Below are 22,073 nucleotides of genomic sequence, written 5' to 3'. Positions count from 1 at the left end.
GCTGCCGCCGGGGGGGGAGGTCTGGCGTCTGCTACCACCCGTGAGTAGCAGTTCCACGCCTGACAAGTGATGTGGAGCTGGGCTGAAGTTATCCCAGCATCCTTGTGTCTGAGCCACAGACGCGGGAGGGGTGTGTGCCTCTGTTGGCTAGGGCAAGTCGGCGTTTCATGAATATGTTGTCAGGAATTCTGCGCGTCCTTGCGGGAGGCTGCCAGTGCATCGGTTTTCCCCAACAATGAAATTTTCATCTTGTTACAAAGAAAGTAAAAATGCTGCAATTCGCGAACAAAGTTGGCGCAAGAACTTTGGCATACCTGCATTAAAGTTTCCTTCAAGTCATTGTTCACAACTGGTGATGTCCTTCGTGTCCCTCTGCCAGAGGTTATCAGCACCGCAGACTTCATGATGTGGCACTGGAAGGCTGAGGAACAAATGCATGTGCTTGTTTTTTTCCCCACTCTTGGTGGGAAGGCACGGTGTATGCATTAGAGGATAATTTCTTAAGTTACTGAGTGTGAATTCCCAGTGCACACCTCGAAGTAATATAAGCACTGTTGCTTAAGAGGTCACTTTTCCCTCCCAGCTATGGGTGGTGACCTCCTCAATAGATGTGACCAAAAGGAGCATATGCTTGTGCTGGGCCTCAGCCACTTCATAACTTAAATTCCACTTTCACTGTTGGTTCAAGGGACGGTGTTGGCCATCTGTTGGGTACTAATCCATACTGGAATGCAGGCAGCAGCAGTTACTTTGCTGTTCTGATCTGACATCAAAAAAAAGTGGTACTTTCTTCTCGGAAGTACATATTCAGAGTGTTCTTGCACTTGGGTGTTGCTAGCATTGCAGCGCAAAGATAGCCAGAGGGGTTTCAGCTGTGTCAAAAGTATTTTTACAGTCTGGAGGCTATTACTGCTATCAGTATGTGATCCACGATTTTGCAGCTGCACTTAACGTAGTTTAAACAGCTTCAATTGGAAATCTCTTTCTAAAAACCAGCTAGCTATATAATACCGTGCTTCAGCACTCCTGTGAATGTAACACGGCATATCTAAGGTGCCTTCCAGGTGCATTATCTCTGGGATTTAGGCCTCTCTGCTCCTGTACAAACTGTAAACTGTCAATTTTCCCCTCCATAAACAGCATGTCTGGTTTTCCTCACAGACATACAGCCAAGGGATTGAATTAGCCTGCCAAAAAGAAAGAGAGTTTGTGAAGCACTCTGTAGAATGCACGTGGAACCTAGCAGAAGCCCAGCAAAAACTTGGTAGCTTAGCACTGCATAATTCAGAATCCTGCGATCAAGAATCTGCTCAAGCAAAGGCTGAAGCTGCAGAGTTGAGATGGAGAGAGGAAGAGTGGAGAAGAAAAGAAGAAGCACTAAACCAGAGGGAAAGACAGAATCTATGGAACACGGATCCTGTTAGTAAGGAGGTATTTAATAAGGTATGACCCGTATCTGTGTGTATGAAAAGAAGTGTTAGCCTCTTTTATTGTCATTCCACTTGTTACTAGTCTTCAGTGTCTTGTGTGTCCAGTACAGCACAAAAACAAAGTGTGTGTTAAAGCGGGTTTGTTTTTTTTTTTCCTTACTTTGCTTCATGAAGAAGAGCAAGCTGCGCTCATATTACAAATCTGGATGACATTTCTCTACGGGAAGTGCAGATCAGAACTTGTGTGTGTCATCTAGGTATTAGATATGAGCTAGCAATGTGCACTCACAGCCCAGAAGGCCAACCGTATCCTGGGCTGCATCAAAAGCAGTGGGGCCGGCAGATTGAGGGAGGTGATTCTGCCCCTCTGCTCCACTCTGGTGAGACCCCCACCTGGAGCACTGCGTCCAGCTCTGGGGTCCTCAGCACAGGAAAGACATGGACCTGTTGGAGTGGGTCCAGAGGAAGCCACAAAAATGATCTGAGTGCTGGAGTACCTCTCCTGTGAGGACAGGCTGAGAGAGTTGGGGTTGCTCACCCTGGAGAAGAGAAGGTGCTGAGGAGCCCTTATTGACTTTACTGCAGCCTTTCAATACATAAATGGGACTTATAAGAAAGATGGAGATTTTTTTACCGTGGCCTGTAGTGATAGAACAAGGGACAACAGTTTTAAACTGAAAGAGGGTAGGTTTAGCTTGGATATAAGGAAGAAATTTTTTACTGTGAGGGTGATGAGACACTGGAACAGATTGCCCAGAGAAGTTGTGGATGCCCCATACCTGGAAGCAATAGTGGTCCGGTTGGATGGGGCTGTGAGCAACCTGATGTAGTGTAAGATGTCCCCACCCATGGCAGGGAGAGGTGGAACTACATGATCTTTAACATCCCTTCAAACCCAAACCACTCTATGATTCTCTGTAGTACAAGTGTTGCCAAACGTGCTGGACAATAGTTTCTTCACATGAAGAGTGTGCTTCTCTGCTGTGCCAAATTCTTAAAATGTGAAACTCTTAGTTTGCCTCTTACAATGACTACCGTGATACAGATTATTTAGCACAAACTTTTTAATAGTAGAACCTCAGCTTCGATGTCACAATTTAATGTGAACAACTAGCGCATCTCCAAATTTCACTGACTTAGCGACATCCAGGCTGCAATGTACATGATTCTCATTGTTGACAGAGCAGTAATTTCCTACCTGAGGACAGAACTTTCTCACGAGTTCTTTGGTCAGTAGACTATAGTCAGACTTTTTAAGTCTATTATTAGGTAATGCACTTTTTTTAAAGAAAACCTCAAATATATGACATGACTCTAAAGTTAGAACATAGCTCTTTAAATAGTAACATGCTAAAATACAATACTCCTATATATCATAAAAAGGTATGTCTGGAGTTTCTGTCACAGCGCAATTTTTCTCTTCCTCAGAGTTTTATTAATCAAAAAAGGAAAGAAATAGAAGATGAAAACGTGTCTGAACCACTTATGCAAAAACATGAACAGAAGATTAGACACTTTGGTGAGTGTGCTTTTTCCAACATTTTGCAATTCAAACTTACACAGTTTGTGTGGGTTTGCTCCTTATTCTACAGAATGAAGGCCTAACAAATTAAAGACCTGGCTAACGGACTGTTCAGCTTTATTTTATCAGGACAGATAATAATTTCAAAGCAAAATAAGGTGTAAACTGTAGAAGCTTGTTAGTTCCTGTGACCAATAAGAACTTAGTTTAAAAAAAAACAAAACCTAATACTCGAAGGGGCTTAAGCTGTAAAAACTGAAGTTCTAGCAACTTATTCTGCTGTTTGGTGGGAAAAGCCAGGGGCATTCATGGAAATATAAGTTGTGTATATAAAAATGCATGGGGTTTTCCATAGCTGTCTTCTCTTATTAATACATGTTTTTCTGGTGGCTATTAAGCCATGTGTGCATGGAATTGTGTGTTTCTTAAAATTGTATTTAATCATCCACTAGGTGTCACCTTACCTCTGTCATAACTGTTGAACGCAATTAAAAACAAAACTGATCTTGTAAAGTAATCTGAAATTTTGATCGTTCTTTGGAGTGCTTTCTATTCTTGGTTACAGGCTGAATTCAGACTACAGTATAGTATAGCCATATTTGGAATTTCAGAACAATCAAGAACAGGACTGAGCAAAATTCCATTCTTTGTACAAACTCATTTTGATTGAGCTGTTTGGCTTCTAAAGGATCCTAAACTGTTTCAAAGAAAGGGTTTCTAGCCCTGTTAGCCTTAGCAAGCCTTGCAAGTACCAAGCTGAGGCACAACACTGTCAGAGTATGCAAATAGCAGTGATAGGCACAGGTCCTCTGAAATATCTTAACTGTTTAGTGTAATGATAGCAGGAATCAGAAGACACCTCCCCTGCTGTGCGTTTCATCAGAAAAAAAACACGGCTTTCTTGCAGGCTTCCTAGCTAAGAGTTGGGCAAAATTACTTCATTGTCTAAATTCGGGTTAAGCTGTTACAGAAACAAACCTTATTACAGAAGGTCATCAGTTTTTTTTCTTACTTCCTGATTTCAAAGCCATGTTGTTATTTTAATTCAAAATATGTAAGTCCATCGTAAAAAGGGATAGTACATTAGCGCTCTTTCAAGTTTCTTGCGTTGTGCTAGCTGCTGCTGAGGGGCAGTGTGGACTTCACCTATGATATTGCACAAGTCCTGTTTCTGGATCCTGCTCTGGCTTCCAAGCAATGAAGAACTTAAGCAGAATAGCTCTCTTGAAAACAGCCAAAAGAACTATTAGCCATTACTGTCTCTTTAGCATTTGTTTGCTAGAATTAAGATTAGCTTAGGTCATTAGCACTGAATTATCTTTAGCCCAGTTATAATTATACACCGATAGACGGGTAAAGCTGTACATCTGGTACCTGTTGCCAGTAATGACTTGGCTGTCAGTGGTACATGAAGGACAATTTTAAGAAGTGGTCTGAGTATTGAGTTCTGATTTTTAAACTCAGCTGCTTACATGAAGGTAGCTTCATGGTATTATGATTCAATCTTCTGGTTAACTTTCCACTACTAATGTAGCTTTGCTTTTTGAGATCAACCTGTTCCTCTAAACTCAAATTTCCTAAAAACCTAGCACACAATGTGTTAGAAGACTTTAATTTTTGACAGATTACACATTCTTTTCTTTGCATTCTTATTTGCGAACATTTAGAGGATTTGTCTGTTAGAATCACTGAATGTAAATGTCTATCCATAAACTTTTTAAACTATTAGATGATATAACTGTATCTACACCACTTCGTTAGTGTGTGTGAGGACTAATTACAAATAACTTAGCAATGATGGTAGAGATGCATTAAAATGTGGGAAATTCTGACTATTAAAATCCACTTTTAGTATCTTCAAACTCTGATTATACCTTCTGGTAATGCTCTTTCAGCATTGGTTAGGTGTATAAATAAAACCCCCAAATCTAGCTGCATGCTGTCATTTTGAGGTTAGTGAATTGCAAAGGTGTTACATGTACTGGGGTATCAATGCAAGTAACTTCCTTGCTGCATTAAATCATTTATCCATTTAGAATATCTTAACTATGTTTCCCTTATTAGGTATGCTGAGCAGATGGGATGATAGTCAGAGATTTTTGTCTGATCACCCATATCTTGTATGTGAAGAAACATCTAGATATCTCATGTTGTGGTGTTTTCATCTAGAAGCTGAACAGGTACAAAGAAGATGTTTAAATTGTTTGCAAGTATACAGTTTCCCACTTGCACTATAGAAAAGTTGACCAACTTCATTAGCTGTTTAACTGTTCTTCCCACCCTCTCTCTAATTTATTGGAAGAAAAACTCTGTAGTGCATTGTCACATAGATGTCTAGTTGTAGCTAATTATCAGTCCCCTTGCTTCTGTGAACACCATCTCATCTGTTTAGGAACTACAACAAAAGTAAATTGTGCTGAATTTTAGAAACATAATCACAGGAAATATTTTTTAAATGTAACTTGGGGGTTTTTTTGGGGTTTGTTTTTTTTCTTTCTTTCCAGAAAAGAGCTCTGATGGAGCAAGTAGCACACCAAGCAGTTGTAATGCAGTTTATTATAGAAATTGCCAGAAGCTGCAATGTGGATCCAAGAGGCTGTTTTCGTCTCTTTTTCCAAAAAGCCAAAGTAAGTCCACTTGGGTAACGATGGGAGAAACTCCTGATGCTGTACAAGGGACCAGTGTTTTAGAGAAGGTTTCTTCCTAATCATAAAAGGCCAAGTGTTTTATTGACTGACTTAGGTTTATGGGAAAGGGTTTTGCTAGCAATTCTTCTCTAGACAGAATATTCTGGTGTAATTCCAATTCTGAAAATGAAAGTTTAGTGGATTTTGCTTATCCCACAGGGAAAGCAAGATACAACAGGGAGACAGCAGGGGTGTTATAGACAAGTAATAACTAAGTAACAACAGTAAAAATAGACCAGTTTAAGGACTGATTTTGCTAATTACACCCGTGTTTTCACAGTGTACCCGTGTATTGTTACAACTTTCCATTTCATCTGCAGTTCATAGTCGGGCCCAAAATAGCGTTCCTTTCTCATTACTGAAATAGAGCAATCCAGAGCTATGCAGGAGAAATGCGGGAAGACTGAAACCGTGGTTTGCTGTAGACTGTATTCAGTTATTCAAGACACTGATGGATCTCAGTATTGCCTAAATGAGGAGTTCAGTTGAAGTGCGAGTCAACTTGTGCTTTACTTTTGACCAGAGTGCTACAAGCACATTTTTCTAAGGGTACTGGCTTCTGAGTTGGAATAAAGGGGAGGCTGAAATTAGAACTATTTTTACATGTCCTTAGATAAATCAATTAGTTTGCTTCCACATATAAATACTACAGATTGTCTTAAAAAGAAATGTACTTGAAATTTCATTTTAAATTGACTTTTATTATTATTCTTGAATTGTTCAGGGTTATTATTCCCCAAAGGGTATAACCTGTATTACTGAGTGGTTTTTTTCAGCACTGTGTATGCTTACAACTCAAAAGTAAATCTGGCTGAAGTGCAAACATTTCGTTTTTCTCTTTGCAGACAGGAGAAGGCTATTTTGAGGCTTTTAAAAATGAGCTTGAGGCATTCAAGACAAGAGTAAGAATCTGGTCACAATCACATGGCTTTCAGACTATGTTACTACATGATCTCAGTGTCAATCCTGGTCTTCTAGGAGAGCTGACATCTTTTTCACAGGTAGGTTTATTATTTCTAGAAATTATTTTAACTAAAGTAGGATTAGGTCCTGCCTTCAGAAGCTGTACCTTTCTGAAATATAAAGAGAATTATTCCTAGAACTGCTAGTCCTCAGGATATAACATGCAGTTTTATCGATATGCAAGGCATATATGGCCTTTCTTTTTACTTGCTGGAATTCAAAAAGCATTAGCATAAAGTCAAAAGCATATGTTAGTTCAGTGCCCTTACGTTTTCATGCTTAAAATGCACACTGCAACACAAAACTGATCAGATGCTAGAATTGTATTCACAGTCCTCACCACAAGCAGTGAAATGAGCTTTCAGTGTAAAATGACTAATCCTATTCATTCAGGTAAGTCAAGCCTACAAAAGTCTCCTGTTGTGATAAAGGAAACTGAGGGTACTTAGGTCTTTTGTTACAGTAGTAGTGATGGCCATGTGCTGGAATGAGGAAGCAACTTAAAAGACTGTAAAAAATTACGTATTAAGGAAGGAGTCACAATTGAAACTACTTGAAATAATTTGATTAAAGTACCTCTCAAGTAAGATCCAAGAGCTGAATTTTAAGTAAATGTGCAGTCAAGTGCTAGAAATACTGAGACCACAAACAAGCTATGCCAGCAAATCTAAAGAATTCTTGACACAGTGAGATAGTATTGCTTGATGAATTTTTCAGAGTTTATTTCCTTACTATTGCAAATTTGCCTCATCTTAAGATGGACAACACTGAGTCCAACTTAGGCTAAAATCTGTTTCTCTCTCTCCCCCTGCCTCCATATATACAATTACGGAGAATTAAGCTGCCAATTTTTCATCTGTTGCAGAACACAGCTGATCTACAAGGTTCCATAAACACAGATGTCTGCAGTTTAAACTCTGTGATACAAAGAGATGAAGATGAATCCAAAATGATGGACACAGTATAATACTCTTAAGACTGAGGCCAACTACTTTTTTTTTTTTTTTTTTCTTCTTACTTCCTCTGCTCACCCCCACCCCAGCCCCCCAAAGAAACAAACATGGCTATTTTCTTGACACTTATTTTTCTGGGTACTGCACTTTATTTTTGGTGTCAGATTTTTGTTGTTGTTGTGGTTTGGTTTTAGGGGGGAAGGGATTTTGAGAGGTGGGTAATTCAGAAAAAAACTTGTAATATTGTTTGAAAATGTGCTGCTAGGTTTTTGGTTGTCCTTGAAGAGCAGGGTTCTCATATTGCCGAATGTGAAACTGGATGTGTTTTCTGCTACTAACCTTGCCTTTCATTACTTTAGAAATTAAAGTATGAAAAAAAAAATCTGCACAAATACAATGTTTACAAGAAGCAGTAGATTCTTGGTAGAATCTGCTATTGTCTTACTACAGATGTGGACATGTTTTACTCTATGAATCGTGGAGATCACAACTGTATTCATGCTACCTTGCTGACATTATAAGCTCTCAAATTTGATTATCACTAATAGCAATAAATCAATATCTGGTATCAGTATTTCAGATCTGAATGGGTTAGATTAAAACAGTGGCTATCTACCTCTAATAAGGGGATTTAAATGTTACATTGTGCTTTCATTAAACATTACTTGGTTTTGTCCTAAAATGTAAGCAACGCTTGTCTACATATGAGTGCTCGGTTATATCATTTCTGAGTCTTGACTCTCTTCTTGTTCATAAGGCTAACTTCAGATTATTTTTTTTTAAACCAAGTCCCATTATGGGGAGAATTTAGGGGAGGGGATGGAGGGGACTTGAGGTACAAGGGTTAGGCTAAGACTTAAGTTTAAACAAAAAGCTTTGTCACAGCTTGTATAGGGTGAGGTGTCATGTAGGGTTTGAAAGGTATGCCATATGCTAGTAAACTAATGTGGGTTTCTGACTTTGCCAACTCAAAAAAATTAAAGTGGAAAACCATTAAAAGCTTCCTGTTTGAGGAGCTGGAAATCCCAACACTATTTCTAGACAAGGCCTTCCACAGAACCTCTGCAATCCAAAGTTCTACCTTGCTGTTCTAACTTGCTGCTATTCCAGCAGTTCTGTCTATAAAAATGTATACTGTAGTTGGAAGACAGCTCATGTCTCAAATAATGGTATCAGTACCCACTCTTGGTCCTTTATTGTTCTGATGTTGTGTAAGATCTGGAAGGTATCTAGATTTCCATAGTTCAATGAACAGAGCCTACCTGCAGTTGCTAATTCATACAAAAGCTGTGCTGAGATCCAGTAATTTTCAGCTTCAGCTATAGCAGAGATAGAGAAAGTCTTAAGTCTGCAGTATATACATGTATACATAGTACATATTAGTACAAAAGCAGTAGCAAAAGTAGGAACTCCAGATCCACTGATAGAAGTAGCTTTTCACGTGCATTGTATTCTCAAGCAGTTCTTTTACATGCAGACAGAGGATAAAGCAGCAAGCAGCAGCTCTGCCCCAGATGCAAATTAGAGATAACCAGCTTCAGTAGTAGTAGTAATTTTTTTTTTATTTTTTTTTTTACAAATACTCCAGAGAGGATAAGTAAACACTGCCTCCTCCTTAATAATTAATTCATTATTAAGGAAAAATAACTTCAGGGAGTTTTTTAACTGCATGTTATGCACAAAGGTAGTAAGGGCAGTGTAGCACAGTGACTTGCAATTGCTACCACTGGCAGTAGAGCCACATTGATCTAGCAATCTGTGATATACTGAAAGTTATTTTTAAAGTTTCTAGGGGCTAAAATTGAATGGGCTGGGAATAAGTGTCAAATCATAAGGAGATTCCCTCCCCCTTCTTCTGGCTAACTGAAACTTATGTTGGCTGGCAAAAAAACAAGCATAGCTGCTTTTTATCAAGATCAAAATGCATAAATAGAAGTAAGCAGCGCATCAGGGTTTCTCACTGTAATGTGGCAGCTACTGTTTTCTAACAGTGACTTTTTTAACAAAGTGCATCTCTAAACTCACTCAGTCTACAGCATCCATGTCGACTTTGTGAAGATGAAAGTACAAGTGGTCAGCCTTTGGCAAGCTTCCTTTAAAATGTAAGGAAAGCTGCTTGCAGTGATAACTGTTGCACATACTGTTCATTTATAGTAATAGGAAGGCTTTACAAATTCTACAATGACCATCTTTCTTAGACTCAAATGTGTCTTGGTAATGCTAAAACTAGACGTGCAAGCATAGACCAAAGTATGTCAGCACCACCGTGGTGTAGTTGTTTACAAACAGTCACTGCAAATGGAGATTGGGACCTGCATTAGTAGGACACAGCTACTTCAGATGTTGCCTAAACAGAGCAGTTTGTTCCTCAGGTTTTGCTGACTCTTCTTGAAACCTTCAATCTGGTCAGCATAAAAAAAGGACTAGGAGAGTTCACTGAAAAACAGCCATGTGTGCATTACCTGGGCTGTTAAAAAGTGTGGCCTGTGGAGGTTTGTAGCTCTAGTTATCTAGTGAATAAATAAATACAAGAGCAGGTCAGAGACATGAATTAGTAGTATGAACTCATGAAAACCAGTCCAATTGCTACCATAGAACTTGCTACAGTAACGTGACAAAGTTAATAATTTCACCACTGGAAATCCTGGCGTTGGCATCAATGAGCAGTTGTTTTTTCAAATACAGTAGAAAAGACACATTCTCTAGTCAAGATCATCTAACTACAGGCTTACCAGGTTACACTTAATCTGCTCAGTATCTGCTGTATTTTTACTAATAAAGTCTTCCAGAGCTGCACAAGGACAGAGGCTTTACTGAATGTAAAACATAACACATCACTGAAACTCCATGTCTCATGCCTGCAAGATAGCTGCTCTGAAGGCAGAAATATAAACACAGTAATAAGGCCAATCATCCAGGGAAGTGTTAAGGGTAACTTAAGCCCAGCAAAATCACCTAACATCTGTGCAAGCAAAGCTAAAAGAAGGTGACTGTCTTCCATGAGATCAACCTATATGGATGCCAGTTCTGGTCTGAAATGGCTGTTTACAGAATGGTGGCCATGGTTCCCCACAGCTTCTGGCTGGCCCCAACTATCACACATTCAAGAAACATGCTTTCATGTCCTTATTGTTGCTTTGCACTACATTTCATGACTGAGTAAAATGTGCTTTGTAATTAAGCTGTATTCTGAAATGTGTTTCCTTCACCAGTCAGTATTTGGAAACAGAAGTATTTTCTGAATAAGAGACACAAGAGTAGCTGCTTTTGTTAAAGTCAGTTACTATATTATAAAAATTAGGTATATTTAATATAAAAAATACAGCATTAAAGTGAGAACCACAGGCAACAAAGTTTTCTCATACTGTAAGTTAAGGACAACATTAGACTTTAATTATTGATCAGTCTGTTAAGACTACTTAGAGAAATCCTTGATTGCTGAATCTCATGTAATAAAGTGTGAGCTATGACAGATGAGCAGAAGTTAGACCTATTTTCACCTGGGAGTGGCAGCATCTTTCTGGCTCACATCTGGCAACTTGGTTTGGAGGAAAGCATAGATATGTGGCCAGATCTTATTAGTTTCTGTTCCAGAGAAGGATTTCAATAACCCTTTTTCCCTAAGGAAGAAAAAGAAGAAGGCATTACAGAAGTCAAATTGTGTAAATGTTCCAGGACCTCCACCTCACTTTAAGATTGCTCTGGGAGGAGTGCACGAATATGCATATGATTTAACACCAAGAACAGCCATAACATTGGGAATGCAGGCTGGACATGCACTACTCTGTTCCTCAAACAGTGAGCTATTGACCACATCAGTTCATAAAACTGACCGCTGTCCACAGCATACTTAATAACAAACTACAAAGGGTAAAAATAAGAAGCAGCGATGCAGTCATACAGCACATGCTATACAGCAGTCACCCAAATAACTGTGACTAACCCAGTTGACTGACCCTGGAGTTACACCTCAAGGATCAAAGAAGGTGCATTAGAACAAGCAAGTGAACCAGGCACAATCAAGTTGCTCTGAATTAGTCCTAGTAACTAGTTTTATCTATAAAGTGTGATGTTACCAGTAATAATAATAGCTTAGGCCTCTGTCTTACTGGGGCGATTTGAGGCATTTTTCACTTCAGAAAGCTACCAAAGTCAGGGAAATAATTGTCAATCCAGAAGAATGTAACCACCCCAAAGATGGAGCTTCTAGTCTTCTGCTCAACAGTTTTGTTAGAGTGTAATGAAGGGTGGTGGATATGGAGACAGAGGAAAGACAGTCACTTCAGGTTGTTGTCAAAGAGTCTGACTTATTTGTCTAGGCGAGGTAAGACTACAAAGTGACCTACTACATGGTGACCTACTATTATATGGATATTAGCAATGTGATATTTGCAGCTTTACATGAACAGAAACTTGGTGTACGATTTTGGCTCTTAAAGGAGCTAAGAATTTATTATCATTCCATAGTGCAAATGGCAGTATTCCCAAACAGCTACTTATTCTCAAAGAGTCTTGCTAGCTGTGCCTGTCACAGTCCTGTTCTTGGAACAGCCACTTTTAAATCCTCATTAACAGTTCTTTTTATTTGTATATCGGTTCTTAACCCCTTGCCCTTGTTAGCAGGGCTTCTACTTACATATCCAGAAGAGAAAATACTGTTAAATCTTCAAAAAAAAAAAAAAGGAACTGTCCCTGTTACCTTACTAACCAGAGTTATGTTGTTCAGAACAGTACTGTAATGTGTTGACTAATGCATAGTGTTCTTTGTAAAGCTAAATACGGCTGCAGTGAAAGGCTCTTTTGCTAAGCACACTCCTGAAAACGTTTCATGCAACACTGGAAGACATACTCGTTTTACTGGGTTGATTTCTCACCGAGTTGGTGAAAGATACACTGCTACTCATAGCACGTTCACTGTTGCAATATCTCTGCAATTGAAGAGATCTGTTCCTTGCTACGGTCATGTGGAAGAAGCTTTTAGAATGTGGAAGAATAGATTTTGCTACTTACCGGTAATACTGTAGAACAGGTTTTGTTTGTGCATCATAAGCCTGCAGCCTCTTGGTAACTGTCTCTGGCTTATCATCATCACGCTGAACAAGTGGCTCTCCAGTAATATCATCAATGCCCTAATCACGGTTAAAAGCAAACACTGGTGTATATTTCTTGTTTCTGTTAAAGTATGTTTTTTGTTATTTTGTATTAACATTATGATCGGTTTCCACTTAGTCAAGGTGTAGATTTCTGCTTATAAAGAGAAAGGCTACTGCCCGTATCTTATCTGCAGTATAAGACGTTGAGTTTTCAGTAAAGCAGTCCATCAGTTAAAATACTTTCATAGTATTGGCAATGAACATCAGGTCACAGTAACATGACTAATTTGTCCTCTGGAACATTTGTTGAATATGGGAAATATGTAGACAAAATCTTCATATATGAGAGAAAACAATATTGTTGGCAATATGTTCCTGCATAACAGGAGACAATCAAGAGACCAATTGGACCTTTGTTTGACAATATTGAAATGGGGAAAGGAGTTAACATCCCTTTGATTTTAAGTTGCAAAATGGAAGAGTTATCATTTAGCAACAGCTGTACAAAAACTAGTATAAAAGCGAGCTGAAGTTTTTCTAGGATTTAGTAAACAGAGGTAGGGACTGTATGTGAACTATGACAGCTCCCCCTTTACTGCACATTTCACCTCCAATTTACTGAAGTGCTTTAAGTGATTATGGAGCTTTTAGGCCTTGAAACCAGAAGTGACTGAAGACATTACTGACCACTGGCATATCTTATGAAGGACTAGCTAGTGACATAAAAGTTGGCTCCTTTTTAGGTGACTTGAATCACTGTCCATCTAAGGACATTATATGACCCACCACAGATATAAAGGATTCTTTGCTCCTTCATGCTATTAATTAAATCCTCAAGAATTTAGGTTTTTCCTAAAGACAAGCTGAATCTGACATTCAGATTGGAAACACGAGTGATATTGCAAGTACAAAATCAATTAGACCACAAAATTTTTTTCCTTTCCTGCTTGTGTTCTGGCAGTCAGTTTCAGAAAATCAATGACCTTCAGTGTTCAGTAAGCTGCTCTGTTCATGAAGGTGTGAAGAAAATCTGTTCCAGAACACCTGTATCATATTAGAGGTGGATTTATATGGTCAAGCTTATCTTGCTTACATAATACAATCATTTAAAAAACTCCAGTGTTTCTAGCACCAGCTGGCCTCTTCCCTCTTCCTGCAACACTGAAATCCAAACCCAACAAGGCCTGCTATGCTTCTGATGTAACTTAATAGAGCTTCAAGGTGAAATGTGATGCCCCAACAGGTTAAGTTATTTAGAATTAAGGATGAAATACAGCTTAAACTGTGTTGCGCTAAGGTTAATCCAAGTTCCTCAAAAATCTCAAGGTAACAACATACAATGATAATTTTCAAGCTTACTGTTCCTCTTCAGGGTATCTCAAGCCATAACCTCTTCGATTTGTTGAGAAGCTTCCCTGGCTGGCAAGTTTCTACATCTAATTTTGCAGTACAACAACTGTTCCCTTGAAAATACCTGTCCTGGTTAAATATAAACACAAGGGAAAGCATTAAGTGGATTCTTCTGAGTGATAATGCGTTGTGAATGAAAGAAAGAGAATGTGGAAAGAATGAGTCCTCTGAAGAAAGGAAAAGGGAACTACATTTTGGACTGTATAGGCTGCAAACTTGCAGAACAGGCTAAGAACATGCCAAACTCCTATGCATATGTGCAAGACAGAGTATTCCAGATCAGTGAACAGCTTCAACAAGAGCTTACAAAACACCACGGTGTTTCATTCTGCAGGGGACAAACACATTTTCCATCAGCTTGAGCTTCTACCAAGTCACAAACACACCCTCAGAGGCAGGGCATTACCAGAAAGGTTCTGTGTTCCTAAGAGATCAAATGAGCCTTTTTCTTCTGAGCTGCTGTTTTGCAACAACATAAGCAAACAATGTTTTACTGCAATTACCAAATGCAATACAACATTTATTTAGCACCAACACTGACGTGTATTGCTTACCTGCACTTTGGGAGGACTGAATTCAAGATTGTAGACTCTGCCACTAGCAGGGTGGATCCAACGTGCTGTGAGCCGACATTTTATGGTCTCAAATGGCACGTCTAGGTCAATTACAGTGTCTATCTGGCATTCTTTATCCAGGGCTTCTGCCTGAGCAACCGTTCTGGGGAAACCTTTTTAAAGGAAACAACTCCATAAAAATCCAAAGGCAGAGTTATAGTGGGAATTACCTGGAATCAGTCATTAGAGAAAATAATTATCAGATAGAAAAAAAAAAAAATTTCTCATACTGTAAAGGTTGAAGAGACATCAGATTTTCCAAGTATTTTTCAGTGTCATGACACTTTAACTTGTCAAATGCCTCCCAGCTTCGATTTCCTCATTTCAGTTAATCATCTTCCCAAAAGTGTAACAAGCAAATGCAAAAAGACTCCATACTCTCATGTACTACATACCACTATATTGAATAAAAGCATTGTATACACATTTCGAACAATAAAAGCTACAGGCAGTTCACTCAGAGGTCTGGAACAACGTAGAAACATCTGTGACAACTCTTACTTCCAGTTGTGTTAAGTCTGGCTTAAGGAGCTGACCATTACAAATCTATTTTATTCAGTTGCAGTAAGCCCAGTATATCCACCAGGGGCAGTCCAGGATTAATTTTACATAAAAGATTAGCTTTAGAAAGAGTTCTGGAAAGTCTAGTGTATGAAACTATCCTCGGGGATGGAGACTCTGAGAACACTCAGGCTGAACAAGAATCTGTCATGACACTGTCTGAAGGACACTGCATTTTGCCCCATGAACTCCACGGCTCCGGTAGCATGCCTTCAAAGGCACATGTTGCTACTACAGAAATCTAGTGAACTTGGGTGGGCAGAGGAACAGGGAGGGGGGAGCAAAATAGAGATCAAGAAACCCAAGGTCTCCACAAAGAATTTAAAATGAAAAATTGACCACAAGAACTTTAACAATCAAAGCTACTGCAGAACATGCTACTTCACGACAGATTCATTGGAATAATGCCTCTACCCACAAAGCTCTTGCACAGTCTCGTGTTCTTCAGTAGCTTGTAATTTTCATCATACTATATAAGTAACTTCTCCATAAAGGCAAGTACTGATAGGTACCAACTTTAGAAACTCTTCCTTGCATAACATTTGTTGAGGAGTCCATTGCCTGAGGAAGGAACCAGCCAAGAACTAGTCTTAAAACAGGAAAAAAAAAGTATGGTCATAAGGCTACTGTGTCTTGTCTAACACATCACAAAAGGAAAGAGTTGATTAACTCAGACTAAGCTCTTACTTGTGCATTAAGTCTGATGCACCTGATTTGCATCACAGACATCAACTGCCCTCATCCTGTTTCTCTCATGTTCACACTATCTCATGGAAGCACTTCTAAATGTTAAGAGCAGAGGGAGAGACAGGATTCCAGTGCTGCTGTTCTTCCTATTGACAAGCCACCATACATCTTAGTTATGCAGCTGGAAAATGAGTTTGCTTTGGGAGTAAGTAGTGAGAAACTTCCTTAACAAAGTGCCTTTACAAAAGCATTTCATGGAAACTGAACCAGCGTTTGCTGCATACAGCGTTTTCTTGATACAGAAAAAATAATCTACAGGATACGAATTGTGAAGAATCCATGAATGCAGAAAAAAGTGCCCCAATTATACAGCACATAAATCTAAGCAGATCATACCCACACACACAACTCAGACTGCTACATCTGCTATGACTCCAGAGGCCACTAACCTACCATAAGGCAGAGTGGAAATGGGTATTTAGCTAAGTGAGCATTCAAGCAGCTCAGCAACTCTATTTAGTTTGACCTAGCTGACCTCAGCTGTTTGTTCTGAGTTGCAGTTACCAAACTAATGACTTTCTGTTAACGTATTTCAACAGAACAATATTGTTCCTACACAGCTGATTATGCCAGAACTATCCCTAGTGTAATTCACTGACTCTCATTACTGATGCTGATGCAGACAAAATTTCTGCTCCAAAAGTGTAAAGAAGGCAGCACGTTAACATGCAGCCAAAATTGATTTATTCTCTTACAGTCTCCACACCATCCTCCTGTTAAGAGTTGCCAGTGTGGCCAGCTATACTGCTACACATCCAGATCCACAAGGCTGGAACTGTGTACACAGGGCCTGGAACTAAAGAAAAAACAAACAAACAAACATCTGTAGCTCCTTCCTTTACTGATTCGGTTTCATTGTGCTGTTGTTCACTGTGGGAATTAGGCCTTCGTCTTCACTAAGGAGGAACATAACTGTGACTAAAGCCACCAAGACAGATCGCTGTACTAGAAATATTTATAATAAAGCACTAAGGGACAGAGAGCACTGGGGATTTTTCACTCCCTCTGATCAAAAGCCACACCGACAACTGTTTAGTTTTATCTAAGGAGACAGGTTGTGACTAGAATCCGAAAAAACACACACGTCCAGCCTAGGCGCTATCTCTGTCCTGTGCATCCAACCATACTCCCATGGGCTGGGGTAACAGGAGCCATTCAGTTCATGAAGACAGCAGCAAATGCATTTTCTCTCTACTGTGAATGCTAAAGCAGTGAGCTTCCACTGCAGAATCGCAGAACAATTCACTCTAGAGAACAGAACCAAAAAGCAAATGAAAGAGACCTTTCATAGCACTTAAGCAGTGGTTTTGTTAGTGATTTGTAACACACTGCACTGCTGCAGTACTTGCTTTCCATACTTACCTTGTTGCTGCACCACATACCTACCTTTCTATTTAAATAATTCCTCAGCCCCATTCTTCAAAAGTGTTCCATTCCCCAAGGACTTTAACAAGAAAAGGCTTTAAAAAAAGAAACTTTTCAATGCGTATTTTAAAGGGGAGATAAAGCATAAGAATTACCAGAATTGCCAGTTTTGAAAATTTACTGGAGTGCTGAACTACCCTTTTCAATATGAATTAAACATCCCTGCAATGCCCTGAAGGCAGAAGGCACCCAAAGCATTTTACAGCCAAAGAAACTGGGGCAGACTAGCTGCTGAAGGTTTCACAAGAAGCTGGCAACACATACTGTCCAGTTACTACGACTCGAGGATGGCTACCGGAGTGTAGTTACCCACAAGTGACTAAAGCACTCCAAGCTTTTCAGTGCAGATTTTCTCTCCATATTAGTGATATCCAATATGCTCACTTACCGTCCAATAGCCAGTTGTACCGATCTAGACCTTTTAGCTCATTCAGCATTAGTCGCGTCATGATGTCATCTGGAATAAGCCGCCCTTGATCAATGTAGGACTTTGCAAGGATTCCAACTTCTGCGGAAGTAAGAGAAGTTGCATTACACTACCTCCGACCTCCAGCAAGCCAAAAGAAAAGCCCACAAGCCTGCAAAAAATTTGTTTTCATCAGGATGCCACAGAAAACTAAAGTTGTAAACAAGATAGACAGTATGTTTGCTGAAATTCAAAAACAGATGATCAGTTAGGCTCTGATCATGCAAATACCTATCAGATTCATTTGATTGGTCTGTAGTTCCACAGATGGCAACAGGGCATTCAGCCCACCTCTATCCCCACACCCTCCAAATCATTTTACTAGTAAGTACTTGAAATATTAGGTTCCAAAAAACAAAATGAGGAGAGGCTGTTAGGTAAAAAAGAGTCTTCAAAAGAAGAAAGGTTAAGGATACAACTTCGTTAAGGTATCAGCCCTCAGATTTCCTGTCAAGAAAGTTATTTTCTCAGTGCGTAGTGGCTAGTTATTAACTTATGGCTTCACTACAAAGAGAAATGCCTTTGGCATTTAAGAGAGCAATAGGCATGAGGACATGCTTGCCAGATGCGTAATTTTATGATTACTAAAGTTACAAGAGGATGTTTATAGATGTTGTAAACTATTTATGGGAGCACGCGGACACTAGTATTTTCCCATGGAACTAACATTTAATACCAGTCATTTGGCCCACTGGCTTGCCAAAATGCCATCCACGCATCACAGTTCCGGATATCACACCATGCTCCTACACCACAATCAGCAGTGTGCTGTGGTTCACCCAAATCATGGCTATATCTGGGAAGAAATTAATTTTCCTGGGCTGTGACCTAGGCACAAAGCCTCCATTGCCTTAGCTTATAAAGCAATTACTCAATTATGTAGGTCACGCAGAATAGCAGCTACATTGATTTTATTGTGGATCTGCAGAAGCCTTCACTTGCAGCCGATTCAGATCTAGTTACAGTAAACTAAGCAGAAGAGAAAGCGGGACAGACTGACATACCAACAAAAGATATAAGCACTTTCAGCAGAAAGCAATGAAAAGCACCAGTCCGATCACTTGATGCAGTATTGGAACACGTGAGAGCACAGAGGCACTTCTTCAGACAAGGCAACTGAAAAGCAATAGAAGCCCTCAAGTAATGCAAACAGAACCTTTGGTGCTGGGGAAAAAAAAAAAAAAAAAGTAGTAAAGGGACAATTTCCCCTTATCAGGTGTTCACATCTATAGTCAGGCTTTGAAAAGTTTGAAGACCATTTAGAAATAGGCACTGTGCACCATGGTCAGACTTCAAACAATCCTCACAGCATGGAAAAGGGTCAGACTCTGGTGCTTGAGTCTTCCAGCACATCACGAACTGGAAAGAAGGTGACAGCCTGCCTGGGTACAAAGTATTTGTTCTTTTCCCTTCCTCCCTTCGAGGTCAGCAAGTCACACCTCTTTTTTTATTCTAGTCTGCCCTGAACTATGTACCGTGAAAAAAGTAGGCTGGGAGGAGGAATAAATTGCATCTAGTTAGTTTTAATATGTACTTGATGCTTGGATCTGTTACTGATTTATGTTCCAGCACTGCTGTAGCCACAATGATCTAAGAATATGGGCAAGGCAAGGTTGATTGAGATCTGGAAAGACAGATGAGCTTTTGGGCCCAGAGAGGTTTTGAGCACAGCAAGCTGTAAGGTCCTATTATTAGACCAACAGAGCTGGAAACATGCTGCCTCTCTACAAACCTCAGGTCATTTAGAAAGTCACTATTACAGAAGAAAAAAACAGGTACAACTGTACACAAATAGTTATATGTTAGGACAGAAAAGTTTGTATACTAGCCCACAGCTGCTTCCTTCCCCCGCCCCGCCCCCGTTGTTGGAGGTGGGATGTTGTGATGTTTTGTTGCTTTTATTTTGTTCTGTTTTTTTCAGCATGTGTCTGAAAAGACTACAGGCATGGCAATCTTTGAAATTTAAGGCAACACAGGTTTCTTTCCTGTATAGGTGATAACAGGTATCCATGTTTCACAGTTCTGCAAAAGATTGGCAAGTCCTAACCACTTTACAGTGAATAAGCTCTAGCCACGTTCAGACAACAGGTTGCTTAGCGCTACAGACTCTCCACTCTCCAAAGCAGCAGAACATGGCAAGAGCTGCAAACTGCTAAGGGCGCACACATATTCAACAGGACTTTTCAGCAGACAAAGCCTATTTTCACAAGACAGGAAATGCCAGTTATACAGGCACTGTATAACTACTGTTAATGGTATTTAATTTTCCAGGTGTTTTAACTGCCCAACTTAGCCTAACATAGTTCCCAAAGAAGGGGGAGTTGCAGGACTCTTCTATTATAATCAAAACTCATAAACTCTGCCTCGACTAAACTTGTCAAAGCTGTCTGAGCTGCCTCTCAGTCCCTCTCCCTCCTTCAGTGTATTACTTACCCTGGCTACCTCAGTATTCACCTCAAACCTTTGGAGACCATTTCTGCAAGAGTGACTCAATAAAATTAAAACAGAGCTTCATCTGGATTAATTAGAAAATGAAAAACTCTGTAGCAGATCCCTGTAAGTTCTACGCTAGCAAATTCAGAGGAAGTTTCGTCATCTTTTACACCCTCCACTGGCTTCTCTCCTCACATTCAGAGTTTTAACATGTCTGCCACACCTTCATTCTCCTTCACCTTCTTCCATCTGTCCAACCCACCTAGAACACTTTGCCGAATCGCTTTTCTTTCCAGTACTTCATGGCTCCCTCCTCAAATCAAGCAACGGGACATCTCCACTTGCAATTTCCTCTTTCCACACACCCTTCAGCTTGATTCTGGTGCTCTTTGAGCTCGCTTCCAAGACATACCGAAAGAGCACAAAACCTAAAGTATTTAGTAAATAACATACTTCCTTCATCTTCTGGAATGCCTTCCTTTCTCACTAGGTCTTACTTATACTGAAAGTTCCTAACAGCAAGAATTTTGGTTTTGTGAGCCTCTATAAATAAAAACTTCATGCTTGCGCAACCAAACAGACAGAAAAAGCACGAACGTGATCAGATAGGCCTGCACAGGTGGTGCTCCTAGCAAATGTTTAACTTGTCGATATCAACTGCCATGAAGTCAGTCAACTAAGCCAAAGTCATTGTTCTTGCAGAGCAAACAGAACTTGTGTGAAGTGAGATTTAGAAATCGCATCACAATTGATTTCATAATACAGATAATTTTTCACCTTCAAAACATGCTTATAAGCTTCCAAAACCAAGACTGCCATTTACCTAACCTCTAATACCGCAGTGATACTTGCAAGCCAATGTGGTCCTCAGCAGCTTCCAAGTGCTGGAAACAGAAATACTCTCACTTTGTCTCATGCAACTTGAAATGGTTCTTATAAGGTTTGCAACCCCACCGTGAAAAAAAGCAGATGCGAAAGCCAGGAGGGGACCTTTCATCATTGCAAAAAATCCACTGGACAGAGGGGTTGTGGAATCTCAACAGAAAGCCAGAGGCCAAGCTAGGACTATACAGTGAGTATAATTCACATTATCATCTAATAGAAGCAATCCCATATGCAAACACAGACCACACTTGAAACCTAAGCAGGATACAAACTTATTGTAAGGTAACAATGATTTTAAAAGCACAGGTAAGCAGTTGGAAAATTTTGCCCACGGTTTTTGGAAAGCACCACTACTGTTACACCTGGCGGTCCAGCACAAGGCTTTATTTTGGAATAGTTGGTAATTCTAGGTCCCTCTACTTCTAGCCATCTAATGGACATCTGGAAAAGCCTGGATTGCCCAGAATTCCCCCTCTTGCCCCGTCTCTTAAAAACATTAATTATTTTCCCCTTTCAAGATGTTTCAGCTAGAAGACTATCAGACATACCTACAAAAAACTCCAAAAAACAAACAAAAAAAAAACCCCAACAAAAAAAACCCGTCAGGTGCTTATGAAAAGCACCGACGCCAGGAAATAATTAGGGCTTACAAAACCAGGAAAAGGGGTAACGCCTACCCACCCCCCCAGCCGAGCCCCCTTCAAGCTTAGAGAGACGATAGCAAGCGACAGCTTTCAGAAGGATCCTCGTCTGAAGGCTGGAGGCCTCTGGCCACCAGGAAGAGCTGTGTGAAGACGGCCGGGGAGGACGGGGGGACGACCGGGGGCGCATACAGAGGTGCGATTGGGGAAGTCCCCGGGGGGTTTCCCGGATGGGGAGCGGTG

The 22,073-nt window shown here is 40.0% G+C and overlaps 2 protein-coding genes across 4 annotated transcripts in view; one reads left to right on the top strand and one right to left on the bottom strand.

Moving 5' to 3' along the window:
- Positions 1–1,113: 1,113 nt before the first annotated feature.
- CDC37L1 (cell division cycle 37 like 1) lies at positions 1,114–8,163 on the top strand (the record flags this gene model as incomplete). Its single annotated transcript, XM_035889094.1, has 6 exons — positions 1,114–1,443; positions 2,859–2,949; positions 5,017–5,132; positions 5,457–5,579; positions 6,485–6,640; positions 7,468–8,163. Coding segments are annotated over 6 exons (918 nt in total), but the record flags the coding sequence as incomplete, so codon positions are not given.
- Positions 8,164–10,250: 2,087 nt separating this feature from the next.
- Positions 10,251–22,073, bottom strand: part of AK3 (adenylate kinase 3) — a 12,094-nt gene continuing 271 nt past the window's right edge. Inside the window, exons 2-5 of one of the 3 annotated variants that reach the window (XM_009649402.2) lie at positions 17,794–17,913; positions 14,613–14,785; positions 12,566–12,684; positions 10,251–11,175 (exon numbers count right to left, since the gene is read on the bottom strand). In XM_009649402.2, the coding sequence (XP_009647697.1) occupies positions 11,052–11,175; positions 12,566–12,684; positions 14,613–14,785; positions 17,794–17,913 (536 nt within the window). In that variant the 3' untranslated portion in view covers positions 10,251–11,051. Of the gene's footprint in view, positions 11,176–12,565; positions 12,685–14,612; positions 15,351–15,483; positions 17,984–22,073 lie in introns of those variants that run through there. The other 2 variants (XM_035889093.1, XR_004841277.1) reach the window with 2 other exon arrangements.

Source organism: Egretta garzetta, unplaced genomic scaffold, assembly GCF_000687185.1.
Source record: "Egretta garzetta isolate BGI_Z169 unplaced genomic scaffold, ASM68718v1 scaffold82, whole genome shotgun sequence".
Classification (NCBI taxonomy): domain Eukaryota; kingdom Metazoa; phylum Chordata; class Aves; order Pelecaniformes; family Ardeidae; genus Egretta; species Egretta garzetta.
Note: the sequence above shows the minus strand (reverse complement) of the source record. Positions and strands in the feature narration are given on the sequence as shown.